We start from the raw sequence: 20946 nt of genomic DNA on the forward strand, positions 1-20946 counted from the left end.
AATGGACTGGTCAATGTTCTGCCTTGATGTTCTTTAATTCTTTGGTGGCTTACACCTTAGTATTACTCTTGCATGTGAAGAGCATCATTCAGATCTGAGCCGGAGGTGGCTGGGCCTTTTTCAACCTTTACCACACAATATTAAAGATGGGGTTTTGTAATATTAGAACTGCGCTGTCCTTGCTAGCTAACTTCACACTAACCACAAAGTAGGCACCATACAGCAGCAAGCTTTTGGTGGCTTCAAACTGAAACTATCATCTTTACCATGAAAAATACTGTATTTATGAGGTTAGCTCATGCCCATGCATCTGCATTAAATCTACAGCTCCAGTAGATACCCAGGTGGGTATATCTGCACTGGAATGTCAGGAGAGGGGATTGCCTAAAGCTTTCTACATTAATCCTGCCCTGGAAAGTGGAGGACCATGTGCTGCTTAAGTTCACAACACCATAATGAAGTCAGTCCTTTGCACAGATGTTGCTTTGCAGGAGCAAATATATTAGCAGGGAAAAGAAAATGAAATGAAAACCTGAGCGTTTAGAACAATGTATGACAAACCACTGAGTCTTGTGCCAGTATGTTTACCTTGGCAGGCCTCCCCTCTCTCCTGCTAGAAGAACCAAGTTTTCTCTGCTATGAGAATTCTTTTGTGGATGTTAAAAAAAAATTAAAAAGAGAGAGACAGAAAAGAAAAACAAAATAACCACCCTGGAGGAGCTCATTCATCATACATAGAGTAGGAGCATGAAAGGGGATTTGCTTTGACCTAGTTATAAAAACAAAAACAAAGAGACTTTCTCTAATTGCCTAAATGACTCAAGGGGGACTGGGTGTCAAAAGCAACAAATCTGACTCCTTCAGAGCTGTATGTTACTACAGGGCACCAGGCATCAGCCTCTTCCAATGCAAGACCTGGAGCCCCAGAAAGCTGGGTAAGCAAAAGCCAGCCAACTCCATAGGTCTGCATGTACAAACAGGACCAGGAGCCAGGACAAACGTGTTTCATAAATTATAACAAAGACAGTGGCTTTAAATGCTGAGGGTATCAGGGCTTTAAGGTTTGCTTTGCCAAGAGCTGCAGATGAGTGAGAGTTCATTGCTTTACCATTCTGGTGCTGCCGCAGGAAGGGTCTGTTACTGTCCAGCAGCATTTGCTGGTCTGTCATTGATCCACTAAACCTAACTTTTTACTTCATAGGAGGCTGAGGGCAACTGCATATCCAAACAGGCACAGGAACAAGGTGCCCAAATTTCCCACATACCAGTGAAAAAGACAGGGTCAGTACACTGCTGTTGCTGGGCTTGGGGTAAAAAAAAGCAAGACCAAATACAGAGAGGGCTGGGAAGTAAGAGCTAAAATGAAGGAGAAAAGGAAATGGAGGGAGATAAGGGGCATTAATAGAGGCAAGGGTTTTATGTAAATATATGGGAGAAGAAAGTTAGAAGAAAAGCCATTCATCAGCTACTGAAAACAGCCTGCAAAAATCAGAGTACAAGAGCTCTGAAGATACCTGGATACAGCCAGGCAAAAAACTGTCCATTTGGCATCTCGCTGTACAGCATTTCCATGATAGCAGTAGTTGTCCATTCTAGACGACTAATTTCTAGGGAGCTAGGATTTCTGCTAGGAGCTATTGGGCTAACCCTTCACTGGAAGTACACCAATTTAGGCAGCTGAGGACCTAGCCCTCAATTCTCATGTAGGGCGTGCTGGTGCTGTCCCCTGTGCTGTGGAGATGGGGTAAGCAGAAAGTTGCAGAGACAGAACTTTTCTGAAACCCAAATAAAAGTGCTGGTTCTATTCAGGTTTAGAGGGAAGGGTCACAGGAGTTTGTATATTTTCCCCAGCTGGTTCACCATCTATTTTAGATGAAACTGTTTGATCTCTCTCTGCTTTGTGTTTCTTTCAGTTTCCCAAACAATAGGAGGAAGCTCTCCTGTTACGTGTGCTTGGGCCCCAACCAACCTTTTCCCAGCTGGAAAAATCACTCCGTGTGTTACAGAGGGGGTTTTTCCCAGCTGCAATTATAAGATTCCCAGTTCCCTTATGCATTTAGTAAGGTAGGTACAGGCTGTCTTAAGGGGGACAATAGGACATTCCTGAGTGCTTAAACAACTGCTGTTTCTCCACCATCACCCCCTCTAAAATCGAAGGAGGGCTTAAGCACATTTAAGCTGTTCCACGGAAGGTAACTGAGACCTCAGCTGAAAAAACATACAGGGAGGCGCACAGCTCCACGTAATGCTCATGCTTTGGTGACTAAGATACCCAGGCTCTTCCTGTTACCTGATTACATACACAAACACTCCAAATTCACTGGACTAGCTGGGAGGACTTGGCAAGTACACAGGGAATATCTGTGCAAGGTGTAGCTGGCAGAACTGTCAGGTGGACATGTCAGTTTAGCTCAGAGGCCAGGCTACAACCAGCCTGGTAGATAAACTTACCCAAGGGGAGCAGCATGGATCACTTAATAGAAATAAGACCTCATATTTGACCCAAATATTCATCTACAGCAACAAACAGGTCCCACCCATGAGCACACATTCAGCAAACTTCATCTCTTCTTCCTCTGACAAAAACCATCCAGCTGCCCCTGACTGTCCCATCCCAACACACATTAGGTACAATATGGTCTGTCCCGCTGGATGAAAGGTGGGAAAGTGGAAAAAAGAGAACATTAATGCTGCCCTACTTGGGAGAAGTGCCTTATTTTAGGGACCCTAATGTTTCCATGATTCTCACACGGCTAACATCCAGTTGGGATCCTAGAACATCTGGGCACTAAGGAAGCAAATGTCACTGCTAGCCAGGAGCAGCATATGCAACAGAAATAAGATATGGAGTGGTTTTCTCCAGGCAGCAACAACCAGAGGTAAACCTTCTACCACCTCCTCCCAAGACTAAGTGAAAATCTCCCACAGCATTCTCTCACCTATACAACTGTGGGCAGGACCTCTTCAGAGCAGCAGAGGACAGCTCCAGCTTGTTCTGGTTTGCCAACCGTGTCTTTCTCATAAGATCTCTCATTCTCCTCCAAGTGTGGCTCTCACCCTAGGGAGCAAAAAGAAACCACAACTTAAAGGACCAGAGGCAAGTTGCTGGCAGACATCATCTGGTCAACTTATGATACTTTGGGGTATTCCAGGGTGGTGGGAAGAGGGACGTTTCTTTATTTCAGACAGATAGGGATCAGGCCCCACAAAAGAATTTTTAACACTGCAATGATGCCCAGTGGCCAGCCTGTACCTGAATAGGACACAAGGAGACAGGACTGATGAACTCTGAGTATTACCATCTTTTTTTGTATTTTGTTTGGTAACATTTCTCTGCCTAGGACTCTGCTGTTCTTTCTGACTTAGGATTTCAGAGAGTGAGGGCACCTCACTGGTGAATGCTGAGTAGCTGCCTAAGGGCACGTTTTACCCTATTGTTATGCTGTGCTAAAGGAGAAGATGGGTTTGGTTTCCTACCTAGTCACATGCACGTAGGGGACCTTTACAACAAAACCCAAAAAAGCAGTTTGACTCTATTATCCTTTCTATTAGGCCAGGTGCATTGGTATCAGCCTTTTTTAAGGTGGTAGCTTTTGTGGACCATGAATTAGAAGCGATCAAGCCTTTGTTTCCCTGTCACTTCAGCAAGCCACAGCTATTGGGCCCTTACATTTGAAATGCTAATAGAGATTATCAGGAGGTCAGGGAGTCTCAGGAGGCCATCTCTAATCTCTCTTCTCTCCAGGCCGGGCTCATCTGGACCCGTGAACTAAATGTAGCTATGAACCAAAAAATTTAATGGTTTTTTTGTTTGGTTGGTTTTGGGTTTTTGGTTTGTAGGTGAGTTTGGTTTTGGCTTTTTTTTTTTTGGGGGGGGGGGGGGTTGTTTTTTTTCTGATATTGTTTTGAATTTCCTAAAGTGATGACTGGAAAACCTGGGGAACAGAACAAAAATTATGTCCCAGAACTAGCATAATGGAGAGAAATTATTCCCATTTCAGTGATTTTTCTCAAACCATTGTCACGTTCCTGACATTGTTCTGCCCTGTCCCGAGGTTCCACCTCACTGTGTGCTGGTGCTGCTGTGCCACCAGCAGAGCCATTACTACAGGAGTTGTGGCCACCTTGAGAACACAGCTTGGCAGCTGCCCAGCCACACTTACCAGCCATCAATGCCTATTGCAATAGTTTTTTTTCTTTGGAATCTGCAAAGTTTTCAGTTCAAAGCTTCAGATGAGGTCATGGCTCAGCTGAGAACTGCAACACCTGATTCAGTGCTATTGAGTTAATTGCTTGTAAGCAAAACTGTTTACTCGTGGAAATAGCAAACCTCTGTGTTTACTGCTAGGATTAACTGCGATGTGGAAGGGTTTTGAGGCCTCAGCAACAACAACCTCTCGTTGTGCTGGTGTTGGCTCAGACAAGCAAGCACTGCTGATACTGCAGAAAGGCTGAGCAGCTGATGCTCCTGTCCTCCATGAGAGTAAACTTCGGGGGTGAGTAAACCTCTTTTGTTCATATAGTGCTGGGCACTACGTGGGCTTACTCTCTGAATATGCAGACACAGGTTAAATATATTCTGCAAAGGCAGTACGTACCGAGATGTTCTTGCTGACGTCCAGGACCTAAAAACAAAAGGCAAATACATTGATAAATAACAAGACAGTGAGACCATCTCCCAGCGTTTGCAACAGACTAGGCTCTGTTCTCAACTCTGCCCTGGATGTACCCATAGCCTTGGCCGAGTCCTTTATCTGTTTTTAGACTCAGTCCCTCACTGATACTATGTGTGATAATCCCTTCTTCTTCCACTTCTCACCTCTCTTTTGTATTTAAACTGCCAGTTCATGTGTATAGTATCTCATAGCCTGAGGATGAGTGTAACAGAGAATTCCCATGCAGTACCTGCACTGTAGGAATAAATAGGGCATTTCACATTCAGGGTACAAAATCCAATACTAAGTGACAATAGTAAGGTGTGATGTAACAAGAGAGGATGAGGATTCAGTTTAAAGAGCGTGGATCTTGGTTCTATGGTCCTGTAAAGTCATCAGAACTTCCCACATGCTTAAACTACTCCAGAAGCTGGGTGGACACAAGGCAGAGCATGGAGCACTTTTCAGGCCTCAGCCTTAATTTGGGTTCTGAAGTTCATTGAAGTGTTTGTGACCTATTTGCAACTTAAGGGTGGAAATTTCATGAGGTCTTTCCCATGAGAGACCTACTCCTTCCTCCTTCCTGTTTGCAGGGCTGGGAATACTCTGATTAGAGTCTCTGTTCTGGCATTTCAGCACTTCTGAACCCCACAGGAACATGAAAGAGCTGAGGCAGACACAAACAATGGGAAAGAAAGGGAGAGGAAAGCATTAATCCTTGCTCCCTTGGATTTCAGTGACACAGATTTGCTGAAACACATTCCCTGGAACATACTTTGAGGGCTGGAGCTAATTACATTGATGTGCTGCCAGTCTGGTAATACGTGTGGCCAGCTAAGAATTGATCCACTAAAATTTTTATTAGTGGTAATAAATGCTTGATTTAATCTCACTAGCATCAGTAGTGGAGATACTTATGACAGAATCCACACAATAAGTTATTTGGAGAACTTACTGATTATTGATTACTTATTGGTTATTGATGAGAACTAAACCCCATGCTGCTGTGTGCAGTGCTCCTCTCCCCTGCACCAGTGATCCATTTGTGCCTTTCTTGGCAAAAAGACACAATCCTTCATTTAAGGTTGGGAGCAGAAAGGCACAGACCCCGTGACCCTTGCTGGCCCAGCTCTGCTCCATAGCAGACAAGGTTGGCTTGCTCTCCTGGCACCTCACTCTGATCTGCCTGAGCAGAACTTCTCTCTGCTTCTCCCACCAGTCCTGCTCAGAGTCAGGTTCCAAGCTTATCACTCACCTTTCTTACTGCAGGGTCCTTTGACAGAAAAGCCTGTCCTTCAGCCATACTCCCAACTTCTCTGAACTCATTCTCCTTGTTGTTCCTATTGTTTGATGACTTCCTGAGCCCCACCATCGGCTGGCTCTTTCCTGATTCCGGGTATCTCTCATTTCCTGCAATGAAATGCAAGGACTTATTCCTTAGCAGTGTCCTGGTAGGGTGGCCTCTGGGCAGTGCTGGCAGCAAGTTATGACTTCAGATGGGATGAGAACCCTAAGGATTTCAAGACGGGATAACACCCCATGTGATCCCAAAGGCTCTGACTCAATCCTGCAATGAAGTTGTTCCGTGTTTCACCAGGTATGAGAAACAAGCTGAAATCCAAGGTTTGAAATAAACTGATCAGCCTCATTTAACGAGCTGTTTCACATCTGACAGACTTTTCATCTGGTTTTATCATCAGTAGGCTGAGCCCTGTGTTTCTCAGCCTTCTGGAAAAGTTGGTCTCTGGATCCAAGCTTTGCAGATGCGGCTTATTTCCACTTGGTCTATTTAATATTCCTCTAGGAATGTGTTCTGTGCCTACTTGAGAGGGCAGAAGACTAAAAACAGGCATAAGGCTTTCCATCTTAGATCAAATCCTACCTTGCTGGGGTGGAGGAGGGCTCCACTAATGGTCCCATTCAGGCATACAAAGTTTCCAAAAGGCTTATTTTATAATTAATTTGTCCTAATCTTTACAGCCACAGCTGCAAGGCAAAAATCCCCGATTCACACACATGAAGCAGCCAGTGTTAAAATCCTAGGTATAACAGAGCATTTTAAATTGCTTCTCTTGGATTTCAGCTAGGGTTTATTTCTACTAAAACCTTTCTCTGTTCCCAACTATCTTTCCTAGGGAAAAGAAAGTGTCTGGGCAGCTTGTTTGACGAAGTGGTGGCAAATGGGAGGGCAGGTTAGAGGTATTTGAACTCACCATTGCAGCTGCTCAGCTTCTCTGTATTCACTCCTATTTCTGGGATGATGGAAAGATCAGAAGGGTTTCCAGTCTGAACCAAGAGGCTGTGAGGTCTGATCTTCCCAGCAAAACTTTTTTTGGTATCTTGATATGAGTTAAGGAAGATACTGGCAGCTCCACAGGAGCAATGCTGCAGAATGTATTCCTGTACCAGACAAAAAGAAAGTATACAGGCTCCCAAGCTGCAACAGCCCGAGGTAATGGGTGGTTTGACACTACAGAGAAATTGTAAACATTCCAGCCCAGGGACGTCCATCCTTGTCCTAAGACCCACTAGAACTCAGACAAATTATTTAATTCTCTTGAAGGCTGAACAGCCTGCACTTAATAATAAAGAGCTTTCATGGCTTCATTGGCATTTAACTTAAATTGCCTGATACTCAGCATCTTTTCAGTTTGTTTCCCAGAAGGAATTAAATATAAGTTTCTAAACAGCTGCTCAGCTAAGGCATTAGTGTAAATAAACAGATCAGTTATAACAGTGACTCATACTTTAAGATGTTATTTGTTTTGGAGCATGCACAGACAACAATATCTTGTATTTTTATTGATGGGATGCCACAGTTTTCTTGTGTGTTACCAGCTAGATGGACTGTATGTGGTACTTCAGTCAGTGTACTTGTGCTGTTGCTGGTGGGGTGAGGAAGGGGAGATTTTCTACCTTGCACAACCATGTTGCAGAAGAATTTAGTGGGGTAGGAAGGAAGGAGAGTTTTATCGAGCTGAAGCAGAAAGGGAATCAAATCGTTTACTGGTGTTGGAACCAGGACAGGCCAACACCAGTTTAGCACCTCTGGAGACCCCCAGGCAACTGACAGTTTCAATGTCACTTCTCATCTGGATATGTTGCAAAAGCAGTGTGGCACTTTGCATTACCTATACCTTTGAGAGATACTTAGCAAATCTGATGAAAGATGCTGTTTTTGGCCCATGGTATAGATTTCTCTGTAAAGCTGCTGCACTGTGGAGCAGCAGTGTTCCCTTTGTGTCCCAGGATCAAAGCCATCATTTCAGTGGTGATGTCTGTGCAACCTCTCAAGAACAGCATAGCAAGCATCGGTTATCTACAATCTTCATGATCAGCTCTTAATACTGTGCTAGCCTCATGTTTTGGGGGTTGTGTCTCCCTAGCAAAGTCTGGGACATGGAAACCTTTCCATGCGTGTAGTCGACATGGAGAGTGAACATGGCTTGTAAAGGAGCCATTGGATGCCCTCCAAATTGTGGACGGCAATCTTCACGTTTCATGGCAAGGGGGGTAGCAGTGTTCCTCTTCAATTCAGAGGGGCTATGACTGAAGAACAAAATGCTGGAGAGCTGCTCAAATATAGGAGATGCAGGTACCACAGGATACCTGAGAATGTCCAGTTTTGAAGACCATGCTGCAAGCACTGAATGTTACATCTAAGGATCCAATTCCCCACTGAACAGTATGAGACAAATGCATCTGAGAAGACACTGCTGAGAGACCTTCAGAAGTACCAAAAAGATCAAAGTTTCAAATATTTAAATGAAAGCACAGTGCCTTTCATTTCAGTGGGAGCTGGGGAGGGGGCACATACACCAGATGAGTTTGCAGCTTGGAAGAGTTACTTTGAGCAATGACTCACAGTTGTAAAGCTTCAGGAAATGTGTTAACAATTCCCAGGCTCTATGTAGGAGGCTGCATTCCTCTGAGTGTGAGAGATGGGTACATGGAAATGACAAGCTACTCTGCTTTGCAATCTGACTCAGAACTTGGCTTTGGCTCTGAGGAGGAGTCAGTCACCTACTGCAGATCCAGTCCCAGCAGGTGGGGGAGCAGCACCAGGGGAACAATGACGCTATCGGGGAGAATAAAAGACTCTCCACACCACAGCTGCGAAGAAATAGCTGAGTACAATAAACCCTCTCTGTTCCTTTGGGGAGTGTTAAAATAAGCAAAAAGGCAGGGAAGAAAAAAAGATGGAAATCTGGTGTCATGACTGAAGAAGAGGTGGGGTAGAGCTTAATAAAATATGCAGGGGCTAAAAAATGCTGATGGAAATGCTAGGAAGACCCTGAAATTATCTGCAAATTTCAGTCAAATTTTCCAGCTAGCTCTGTCTGATAAAAATGACAAAAGGGAACACTGAAATGGTTTAATGTCAGAGATTCTTCATCTGGCAGCTCAGGAGCATCAAAAGGGGGAAAAAAGCATGGAGCTGGGTCATGGTATCACTGCTTCTCTTTCCCCTTGTGTCTGTTTTGTGAAAAATTCTGGGATTTTGACAGTTTGAAACCAGAAGGAAATGAAAGATCTTATAATTCAAAACATCATTGCTAAGGAGCTCTGTGGATTTTGTTTTGATAGCATTGAGGAGAGGAGATGTGCTCTTGGGAAGTTTACAACTATAGAGAAGAAAAAATTACTGACTTAGAGTAGACCATTGCATGAGGTGAGAAGGGTGCTTTTTAACTCAACAGAAGCAAGTACATTTGGGAAACAAAACTGAAGTGCCGAAACTCAAGCCCAGCCTCAGGAAACTAAACTCATTGTGATGGGTGAGGCCTCCCTGAAGACCAGAGTACCCAGCTCAGGTGGGTGTTGGATGTGGTAAATTGGCATCTTCCTGCACACAGAACTTCCTGTTTGGGCCTTGAGTTTATTATTTAAGATGTATTACTCTATTACTTAATGGAAGATACTATGGTGTCTGCTTACCTCTTTTATCTGACTCATCTTCTGCTCTTTCTGCAAGCTGCACACTTGTTTTTGGAGACGTAGGTTGTGCTCCTGAAGCTGCCCAATCTTCTCAATCAGTTGGCAGATGTGTTCTAGGTATCCCAGACCAGATCCCAGGGCTTTGCTGTTACTTTGGTTCACCTGAAATGACAATGCATCTTGGACCACGGAGGAACAACAGAGCAATTCTTACTAGGAGCTGAGAGTCCTGCACACGTCTTACAGTCACATCCTGTGATAAAGTCAGGCTTCCTCTTACAAGGGGCTTTGGTCTTACCCCAGATTTGAGCTTACAGCATCACTTGCTGAAGCTCTTTTCTGGATTACTCAGCAGTTTCCACTGTCAGAGGGATTCTTCTGACTGATCACAGGCTGATGCAGAGGAAAACCTCATGACAGCCTATTTCTAGTTCCATCTCCCAGGCTAATTTTTTGTCTTTTACTGGCCATAGAAGCTTTACAAACAAATATTTTGTTTCTCAGTGCAAGTCACACTTATGTGTACTGAAGCTGGGCTTGGCTCCTACCCAAAGGCACGTATCTACAGGTTGCATTGATTTGCTGAGTTGTGACCAACTTGGAGGTACACTTTGTCTGCTGTACTCTGGCCCTCATCACTGGTGTGTCTGAGAGAAACATTCTTGAATCAAGCTCCCAAAGTGAAAGAACATCTTTCCACTAGTCTTTAGTAGATCTCAGCTTACATTCCTGCTGCTACTTTCTCAGTCTTGAAGAGATGCCTGAAGAAGGTTTGCAGGATGAACTTTGCAGTCTGGCTGTGGAAGGATAATCTCTACCACCGATTTCTCTTCACCCAGGACCTGTCAGAGTCTCACTGCTGCTCAGCCGAGGGCAGTGCTGGAGATAAAGAGTAATTCTATGGCAGAAGAAAACCAGCAATGCTTCCCAGCCTCCTGCTCTGCACCTCTCCATTTCTGGTGCCAGGGCTTCCCTGTGCACAGCAAGTGTTGTCCCTGTGCCATGGTCAGACTGTGCTGAACGTGCTGCTCACAAACATATGCAGGGGCTCACTTCCACCTTGGCACTCCCTCTGATGTGCGTGTGATATCAGTGAGTAAAATAAGCCTCGATCTTTACAAAAGCTGTGCTCTAAGTTTATCTTACTTCAAAAAATAAGTTCCCTCTACAAAAGCAGGAAGCTTACTCTGTCTCCTTTCCCACAACAATCTACATTTTTGGGGAAATGCCAGCCCTGAGACTCTTCCTGTCTTTTCATTATGTCAGAAAGCTCATGGTGTGTTCAAAAATAATCAACATTAGGATTTACTTCTTTTTAAACAAATGATGATACAACGTTATTTATAAACAGGTATTATTAAATCCAGATGCTTTTGTGTCTGAAGCTGGGACAGAGGTTGTTGACTCCAAGTCAAGCAGTCATTTATTTCATGACTTTTATTTTCCTCTCAGGCAGAGCATGCAAGAAGTGGTGGCAAGACAAAAGTTACTCAGCCATAAAACTGAGTATTTACTGTGGCTGTGCAATGGGAAGAGGCACAGCCCCAGGACCCAAAGGTAGAACAAAGCCTATGTGGTATCTAGTGGGAAAAGCTTGAATCAAAAGCACTATAACCAGCGTATCTAAAAGCAACTAGGGATGTGGGGTACCCAGCTCCAGAAGCATAATTTTCAGAAAGTACATGGGTATCAGCTTCTGAAAATTTGGCCATTTTGAGCTGTCCCAAAATGAACAGTCATTTTTTGTACACTGTTCCAATGGATAGTCAGAAGTTCCTTATTATCCCTGAAAATAGAGACTTTCTGCAACATTGTACCCTCTTTTTGGAAATCTAGCAACTCCCCTTCCTGCCAGTATGCTACTGCATGACTGCTGGCGTGTCTGTACTGCCCTAAGGAGACACTGAGCCAAATCCAACCTGTTCCTGCAGTGGAAACACAAGGGGAGGCTACAAGGGACAGACAAGGTCTTAGAGAATAGGAAACAGTAAACATTTGGCTCTAACTTAGATTGGAGAAAAATGTAATTGGAGAAAAAGAATGAAGCATTTTATTGCGACCTCTTTCACTTAGAGATCCTCTTTTTGCTCCATATTAGTCCTATGCTTAATGTTGTACAGTGCTGCTTCATGTCTGTGGCTGCTGGGTTTGTAGGGCAATATGGGCAGGGGGAGGAGAGAAGAAGGTCCTGTTTTTCCATGCTCCGTATCTAGGGCTGAAGTCACTGGAAAGCAAAAGTGTGTTTGGGATGGGCATGGAAAAAACCTGGATTTTAGCAAAATTTAATCTCTAACTCCTGAGAGTAAATACAGGTGCCCAAAAAAAGAGAGGGAAAGGGTATAGAGTAATTGCTCCAGGTCTTGGGGCAAGATCTTGGATCTACCCCTGTAGAGGACGTAAACCAGACTGAGGGTTGGACTCAATATGCTGAAGATCCCTGTTTCAGAGCCAGCCTTCAGAGGCTGCTTAGGGCAGTTTGGGCTATTTACTAGCAAATATATCTGCATTTTATTGAAGTGATCTCAGAAAGCACAAATCAGGCAGAGCCTCCAGTGCTTCTACATTTCTGCGGGGCCAGCCTCCTCTGTGGTCAGAATGCAATGGTAAAAACTTTTAGGGGTGTGCTTCAACCTGCCACAGGGCTGGAAAGCATTTGGATTGCTCAGATACAGCAGGTGTTCTATACAGAATATTTGTGTAATTTAGCTGGTTGCCCCCAAAACAATTGCACAGAGAGGGTCTCTCTAGGAACTTTTCAAAAACTGTTTTTTCATAGACTGGAAATTCCTAAAGACCACTAGCTATCTTTTGGTGGGGTCAAGTGCAGCATAGACTCTGGTCTGTCATGTTCTGGTCTAAATATTTTCCTTTCAGCATCTGTGAGACAGTTTTATGCAAGTAGTGAAGAGTCAGCAACCACAGGAAAACTGCAAATATTTTCCAGAATGTCTATTCCATTCTCTCTTCTCTCAGTTGAAGCTTCATGACTGAAATTTGTCCTACTCTCCACATGGTAATTGTCAAATAGTGTTGGAACAAAAGCTGTGTGCCTATTTTTGAGATGATAAAGCCTATGGAGAAGGAAAAATATCTTTCCTACTTTTCTGTAAGGTGAAGATGTGGAGGATCATAAAGACACAATTTATGTATCAAATGGTTAAAGCTTCTCTAGGAAAGTAAGAACATAATGTATAAATACGTGCCAGATTTTGCTTTTAGGCACAAGACTGAGCCAGACCCTCATCTGGAAGAAATGGAGTTAAAGGCTCACAGGTATGCTATGCTGAGTTACTCATATTACATTTTTTTGACCCTGAAGAGTTAAGGTGCACTACATTGACTGTACACCTCTGTAACCAAAGAGGGATCTCTGCCCTTGTCAGCACTCACCTGTCTAAGTTTTGGGTACAGGTTTTCAGCATGTGTGTCCCTGGCAATAAACCATGACAGTTGTGCTGGCCCACAGATTTCTTAGGAAGCTTAAAAATACAGGACCAGCATCTGCCCTGCAAGCTTTGGCTTCTCTAGAGCCTCTGGACAATATTTTGACGGGTGTAAATCACACCTTTTCCTCTGTGGCTACCCAGCTCACAGAGGTGGAGGCCTGTGCTCTTGTTTCTGGGGATCATTGTGCTCACTGCAGCATCTGATCACTATGAAGATTTGAAGTTCAGTGGGAGCTGCAAGAATGAGAGTTGCTTTTAAGTCTCTTGTCCAACTGGTGTACAATCAAAGTCTGCATGTCTGATCATCTCGTCAGCACTCTGTCCAGCCTCATTTCAGCTATTATCTGTTACGTGGATGCAGATGATGTGCTTTTCTACAATTGGGCTCAATGGAGAACTGTCCTGGACTGGATCTGGCAGCAGGAGCTGAAGAAGACGGGCAGTTTGCAGGAGAAGCTTTTCTTCATTCAGACAAATGCTCACTGATATATCTTGCATTTCCTTAGGTTTCTGTGCTTCACACAATGCTCTTCACCTTTCTCGTGGATAGTTTTGGGTTATACTATGCTCCATCCTGCCATACATCCCTCACTGAGTGCTCTTGCCATGTGAGCATGTCCACTACAGGCAGCACGGTCACTGCGCCACCCGACAGGGAATGCAATTACAAACCTCCCGTCCCGGGCTCAGGGCAACCAGTCAGAGACGCCACGGGCTGAGCGGGAAGCATTTGTCACTGCAGGCTGACAGCACCGAAAGGCTTGTGAATAACAGGAAAGAGAGGGATCGTGCTGTGTATTTCTGACGGCTCCACCCTGCTGTCCAGGAGGGGCTGTGCTTGCTGATAGCTTTTGGTTTCCTCTGAGGGGCACGCACAGGCTAGGGGGCTGACCATCACAGGTAGCCCTATCCTTCCCCTGAACTGTACCACCCTGTAGAGAAACATTTTGACTGCTTTGGCCCAGGATAAATAGCACTTCATGAATAATGATTTTTTTTTTTTTTTTTCATTTAATGACGACAGTGCTCCCATCGTTTCTCTTCTTCTAGGAATATGGGCTGGGCTGACTTTAAATGTAAACCTGATGGAGTGTGAGGAAGTGTTTGTAAAGTAAAAGCATCAAAAGCTATGTATCTTCAAACTTCGAGCTTAAAAGGAAATGCTTTTATTTAGGCTTCAAAGTTCTTTCTCTTGTTGTTTGACAGCTTCCATTTTCTTTCATCTTTCAAGAGGTAGGCAAATTTCAAAATAACAACAGTTCAAAACAAAAGATCAGAAAGCTTTGTCTAAAAATGCCGGACTGAAATGATTTGATGTATATTTTCAGCCAAAGCCATTCACAACTGAATCCAAATGGTCAAAACATTTGGTCATTTCCAGTCTCTCTTTTTTAGCATTTTCCTTCCTGTTCTCTTGGAAGTGGCCTCAGCAGTGAGGGATGGTCAGGAGGGCATCAAGGGACAACTTCATCCAGAGACTGAATCCTTGTTTGGGTGTGGTGAGCCATTAAGCACAGTTGGCAACACTGCAACAGCCAGCTGGGCTGGGGAAACTCAGCTGCTCTTCTATCACTTGAAAGTTCCCAAAACCATCAACAAAACTGAGATGGTGTTACCTATAATTAAATAATGCTCTCATTGAGCATTAATTATAAGTTACTCTTGCATTTCAATCAACATTAATTTAATGCAGCAGGAATTGATTTGATGGAGCAGTTTGGTATGCCATGTCCTTGCCAAGCAGGGACATAACTGTGCTGGCCTGCGTTCTTTCAGAGAACACTAATTCATTTCCAGGGACATAGGAGTCCCTCAGAAGACAACAGGCCATTGGTTTCTAGGTACCATTTTGTGTCTTGGACAGGTTACAGGCAAATGTGAAAACCACAGGGAAAGCCTAGAGCAGAGCCTCAGGTGGAATGAACTAAGATGCATCTGTCAGCTGTATGGTCAGATGATCATCTGGACCTCACTTCTGAACGGGTCTTTGTTGTATGGCAGGGAAGACAGGTCAGCCTGGTGTAAGTTTGGTGAGGGCAGAAGGCTCCATCTGCCAGAGGCTGTCCTGGTGCTCTGAGACACACAGCAGCAGCTGCTGCAGGGTTGCGCAGCAGCACGTGGGCATTTCTTGTCCCAGTCAACTTCGGTGCTACCTGGCATCCCAGCAGTTTGAGGAGTGCTGCTCTTGAGATACAGCAGCCTGGAGGTGTACTGTGAAGAGGGGCAAACTTCCCCAGCATCTAGGTCACAGCTGTATTTACACAGCTCAAAAAACAAAGAAAAGCGCTCTAGGGCACAGAGCTTTAGCACTCAGCCAGTGAGGATATTAAAAAGGAGGGGAGATAAGCCACCAAGAGCTTCATTTCCTCTTCAGCTTCTTTCTAATTTATTCTCTTGTTTATTTAAATGCTTTGCTTTGGGAAACTGAGGCTCCATTTCACCAAGGATTTAAAGGAATTTCACGGGGCATACAGAGCTGTCAGACAAAACCAAATCTGGCTGCAAATTCCTCAGAGTGCAACAGAGAATTTAGGTAACTCCTTATGGTCAGATTCTGCTGCTCTCATCCTTTCTTGAACTCTCTGCCGAATGGCCAGGTCTGTGCAAAATAGATATCTGTCTTCTGCCATGTGTGAGGTAGCTCTGGGGAGGAAAACACTGCCCAGATGAATTGTGTGTTGCTTGTACTGCCTTGATATGCAACGTTTACAGAGATGGGACATCTCTGACCTCCCTCACTACTCAAGAGGGTTTGGCATGCTGGAGAGGAAGTCCAGTACCCAATTGCTGACGGCAGCGAGGTCATGGTTAAATTACTTGCACAGCACACATCACTTGCCACTTGGCTTCCTCCCACCCATCTCCAATTCCAATTCAACACTATTACCACAATGAACATCCCCCCAAAAAATCCCTGCTAGGCACCATTTGATGCTTTTGTGTGTTTGTGACCCTTTTCACCTAGTCTGCCTTTCTCCTGTCTCTTTGCCCATGGGGCTCTTTGGTCTGTCTCTCTCTCAAGAATCAGCTCCCCACTGAGATCTTTGCTTTGCTGGTTCCTGTAACCCACTGCAGTGTGCAGGCAAGGCAGCGATCTTCAGCGCATGAGGCTTCAGGCAAAGAACTGGGGGGAGCGCTTACCAGCACCTGCTATGGGAGAAGGTGCACAGGAGGGTTTTTTGTTCTCTTGTCAGTGGCACAGGGTACACAGCAAGGGGAAAGAGAGGGAGCAGGGAGTGGGACAACCTGCTGAAATTAGGTCTTTGCAGTTTGGTCCATCACAGCTATGCAGGCAAGTTAAAATGGCATCTCCAACTCCAGCCCGACAAAAATCAGAATTTGTGAATTAGCTCCCTGCTCATGCATTTTTTGAGACAGTGACTCAACAGGACACAACAAACCTGGATAGAAATTAATTAATTCCTTAGACAAGTTCTTTACAAGTTTCAGTGCCCCAAAATCAAGCCAGGAATAACCTGATCTTGAAAATAAATCTATGTTCTGACCCCCACTCTGTGTATCAGAGGATGACAACTAACTTCATATTCTTCATTTTGAGACCAGAATCAAGTCTGTCTTCTCATCTAGGGCTTTTAGAAACACCAGATCTCATTTGTCATCCTTACCTAGACCTGATATTTATGAGTTAATTCAGAATTTTACTGGTATGAAAAGAGATCATAAAAATCAATTACCATTTTTACTGCTTACAAGCTTCAGGGGAGATATTCTAAACTCACTCAGACATGTCCAGTTTGTGACAAACAGGACTTGAACACTGACTGGGGTGTTTGGACCGGCCTAGATTTAATATTCAGTTTAGGTGTTTCTCACCTCGCTCAGTCTACAGCATTCATCCATGTATTCATCCAGGCTGTCACTTGTGGGGTACTTCTTCAGCTGATGTTCATGAATCTGAAGGTCTTGCATGCTGCCAAAATTCTCCGGGAAATTGTCATCAATTGTCTTTGGCTGTTCTATGGGACCTGGGGTGGAAAGAGGGCTTTTCCTGGAAAGGTCCATCTCTGGGGTAGGTTCCTTTTCCAGAGACTGCTTGTCACCCTGGTCAAAATGTTCATCAGGACTTTCTTCCTGAGGGACATTGAAGTCTTCAAGGAAAGCTGTAGGATCCTGCACAGCATCTGCCTCCTGACTGTAGTAATCAGCTTGCTTTTTGCTCTCTGGATCTTGGAGGCTAACTTTTCTGGCACGTTCTTTACATGTTCTCATTAACTGATGGTCAATTTCTGGAGAAGAAGAGGTGCTAAGCACACCCGAGTCACAAAATGAGTCTCTGCTGTGAAGCACAAAGCTCTTCTCCGAGCCTGTTGGCGTTGATGGAGAATTAGCACCACTCGGCAGCTCAACCCCCGAGTCCTCAGATTCAAATTTGGAGAATCTGTGGTGCCGGCACTTGGACTCGAAGGCGCTGAGGTCAGGCAGGGTGGCTACACAGTCGCTGCTTGCTGGGCCATCTGCATAATCTGGATCTGCTAGTGTGGCTGCTGCATCTGGACTTCCCAGGCGGTCTGGTGGGAGACCGGCACCGGGAAGATGGGACTCCTCTGTGCAGGCTGTGTCAGCTGGAGCCTCTGGGATTAACCCTGGGTTTTGAATTCCTTCATTGCTCAGTATCTTCATGTGTGTTAGCACGACTTTGTCCTCAGCAGGTGGGCTCTTCTTACCTGCTGAAAAGAAAACAAGTAGAAGGTCACAGGAGGCTACAAAACTCAGTGTCTAATGCATCCCCTGAGGGATGTGGAATGTAAAACTGCCTATACCAAGGCGGTAGAGGGGGACAGCCCTAATTTGTTTTTCTTGGGCTATATGAAGCTTTCTTGTCGGCTTTGGTGCAACAAAAGTCTTGTGTTTCACAGCCTCAGAGTCCTCCAGGGGGGCTCATAAAAGCACAATTCTGATTTGATAAGTAGAAAACAACATACATAGGCAGGTGATTTTTTAGTAATTATCTGCATATCGATGGAGAGATGTACATGTTCTTTTATCCTGACAGACATCAATTTAAGGCTCAAATATTTTTTCTGATTAAATATATTCTGAACCATCAGAAAAAAAAGAGTAAAATGAAATCAGTTTTCCCACAGGCTTAAGTAAATTTTGGGTTGCAACAAGCAATTTGCAAACTCTCTGGTATTTTCTGCAGTATTCTCTGCTCACATACAGGTGATGAAAATCAAGTTCTGATAAGAAAAGCAAATGTAAAACGCTCTGTAGATCTTTTTCATTCCCTGTATGGTTTTAGCTATGAAGTAATGTCTTTAAGTGAACTCCTACCATATTTGTAAAGACAAAGGAGATGAGGGCAGCCTTGTTCAAAAGCTTTTGCACATGGACAAAGAAGACTTGTTTTCAAGTCACAATTATTTTACACAGTAATGTGATAGAACAGTCTCTGGATGAAAGGCTGATCCTCAGGAGTCAAAAATCTGCCCTGGGTTTTTCTTACTGTTTTTCTGAATATAATATTTCATAGTGCAAACTTCTGGATCACTATGGTATGAGAGCCAGTGTGAAAGTTCTGCATTCACCTTTTTGCAAACTGGAAATCTCAGCTCCAAGTACATGTTTGTGGATTTGGAATGAAGAATTGATGCAGAACAAAACTTGAGTTTCTCTGGTATCTTTTTCTTTAGTGCCCAATCGAGAGTGCCTCAGAGGGCTACAGTGCATACACTTTTCTGGATGTCTTACTTTCGACTTCATTTCCCTCGCCTCTTTCTTTTTTTGCCTGAATCAGACCAGCAGCACCTTCACAAACTCATCCCCAGTAATGGAAACGTCCCTAGGTAGGCAGGAAAGCCTGGGCAGTGGACCGGGAGAGCTCTGCTGTGCAGTTGTCCTTTGTGGTAACCCAGAAAGCTCCCTGTTTCAGAAATAACCCATCTTCCAGCTTCATCTCCTCCAGCTTGCTTTCTGCAAGGTACTTAGACAGGGGAAACCTTTACTCATTAAGGCCAAGCTAATACCTGCATGGATCGTTTTCTACTTCATTTGAACTCCCTTCATTTGATCTTGACAATTTCCTGGGATGCCATTGAAACATGCCCTTTGCTGTCCATAGATACCCACTGATTTAATATTTTACACTGGATTTTCATAAAGGGCAGTCAGTGATAAATAATCTGATGGGTTTTTTGTGGCACATAGTGCTAATACCCCATATATAAGATTTGTTTATCATATGCAGAATTGCACTGCCTCCCTTAGCAGGATTCACAGGTATCTTCTCAGTGCAAAGAGCCATGTTTGGGACAGTCAGTGCCAGACCTCAGCAATACAACACCAGGATGTTGCTGTGGTGGGGGACAAGAAAAATACATTACCCAGGAAAGGTCATCAGGAGCTGCTGATGCCTGCGGGGCTCTGTTGTTATTCTTCCACTTTTGGGATATGCATGAAGGACTCGGAACTGAGGACAAGGAATAGGGTGACTGGTTTGCAGCTTCTCATATAGCAAAACATCAGCAGTAAGAGTGAGCTGGGTGCCTGGTCTTGGGAGGAGGAGGTAGAACTGAGTCACTTTGATTTGGAGTCAAGAGGATCTACCCGCTAAGCTGCAAACATCTCTTGGCAGCCAGAGACAAAATGTTGTATCTGCATGAAAAATGTAAGGCTTACAGGCTCTTCTGATGGCATCACTACCCCAGCCGGCCAACAAAACCACAGCGAGTCAGGAGGAGAGCAGTTGCATTCCTCCAATTACTTTTAAGAACAAACCATATACCTGTCACTCTTACCAGGAATTACTACATGCAATGGCAGTTTTTTCCCACAGACTGATTGCTCTGACTTATTAATCATGCCATGCTTTCCTTTGACTGGAGATTCTCTCACTTCTTTCAATCTGCCCCTGTTTTTTCCTGCTTAACTGGTTTCACCCTGGTCTACACAAATATTGCTTTGTCTAAAATCAGGAAGCAGCATATTAAAATGAGGTCTTGCTACTTAGAGAAGGAGATGTCAAATGCTTTACTGCGTATCTTTTAGGACTACAAAAGCTGCAATGTGAACAAGAAGTTTTGGCTGGAGTAGAAAAAATTAGAAAATAAGATGAAATCTTTGACCCTCTGTGGGATGGCCGCCTTGATGCCAACAACAGCTCTTTGCTCTCCCCTTACTGTGGTCACTATTTTCGCAATATGTTCCACAAAAATTGTTTCTCTTCTCTAGGCTGCAAACCATTGCTCTCAGCACGGTCAGGTCCTGCAAACCACAGTGTCGGAGCATTTCTGCTTTATTCCTCCAATGCCTTGTGATGAGACAAAATGTTATCATCCCCCTACCACAAGATGAGAATAGTGGCCAAGGACAACAGGATTTTGCAACACACTTAGGCACCTCATCCTCATTCATTCAATAATACTTTCCCGTGGTCAGTGAGGTCATCTATGCACAGCAGAAAGATCTCCAGTGATCAAGGCAATGACCTGAAACTCAAGTTATTCTTGCTGCACCTCACTGACAGACCAGTCTCTCTTCTTCCTCCCTGTTAACTGGATTATAGAATCTAAACCATGGGGCTTCCAACAAGCAGATTGTTCTGCTTGTTGGAAGACTGCTACAGATCTCAAAAGAGGCATACAGAACTAATCAGCTCTTTCAAGCATATTGCTAACAAACACGAGAATGGTGCAATTAAAGCTCATTTGCGCAGTTGAGGGGGAAAAAAAAAAACAAAACAAAACAAAAACGCCACCCAGACCCTTAGCTGCTATAAATTAACTCATTTCCAGGGCCCTTAACAGAACCGTGTCAGCTAATTTTGGCTGAGGGCTTGGCCTGTAAGTGCTTTGTTCAGCAATACCACCGGCCCTGAGTAAATCAAGGAAGGGAGATAACTGCTGCCTGGCACCGGAGGGGTGTGCTGCAGGGGTATGGCTGCAAAC

At 44.3% G+C, this 20946-nt stretch overlaps 1 protein-coding gene across 6 annotated transcripts in view; it reads right to left on the reverse strand.

The window, feature by feature from the left end:
- LOC136294033 (uncharacterized) overlaps window positions 1-20946 on the reverse strand; it is a 31168-nt gene that overhangs the window by 3588 nt on the left and 6634 nt on the right. For 4 of the 6 annotated variants that reach the window (XM_066191348.1, XM_066191347.1, XM_066191350.1 and 1 more), the window contains exons 2-7: window positions 16874-17727; window positions 9594-9755; window positions 6869-7055; window positions 5911-6065; window positions 4599-4625; window positions 2940-3058 (exon numbers count right to left, since the gene is read on the reverse strand). In XM_066191348.1, coding sequence (XP_066047445.1) covers window positions 2940-3058; window positions 4599-4625; window positions 5911-6065; window positions 6869-7055; window positions 9594-9755; window positions 16874-17727 — 1504 coding nt within the window. The remainder of the gene's footprint in view (window positions 1-2939; window positions 3059-4598; window positions 4626-5910; window positions 6066-6868; window positions 7056-9593; window positions 9756-16873; window positions 17728-20946) is intronic. The other 2 variants (XM_066191349.1, XM_066191351.1) reach the window with 1 other exon arrangement.

The sequence above is a fragment of the Chamaea fasciata genome, unplaced genomic scaffold (genome assembly GCF_029207755.1).
Source record: "Chamaea fasciata isolate MVZ Bird 193981 ecotype frontalis unplaced genomic scaffold, bChaFas1.0.hap1 SCAF_9, whole genome shotgun sequence".
NCBI lineage: Eukaryota > Metazoa > Chordata > Aves > Passeriformes > Sylviidae > Chamaea > Chamaea fasciata.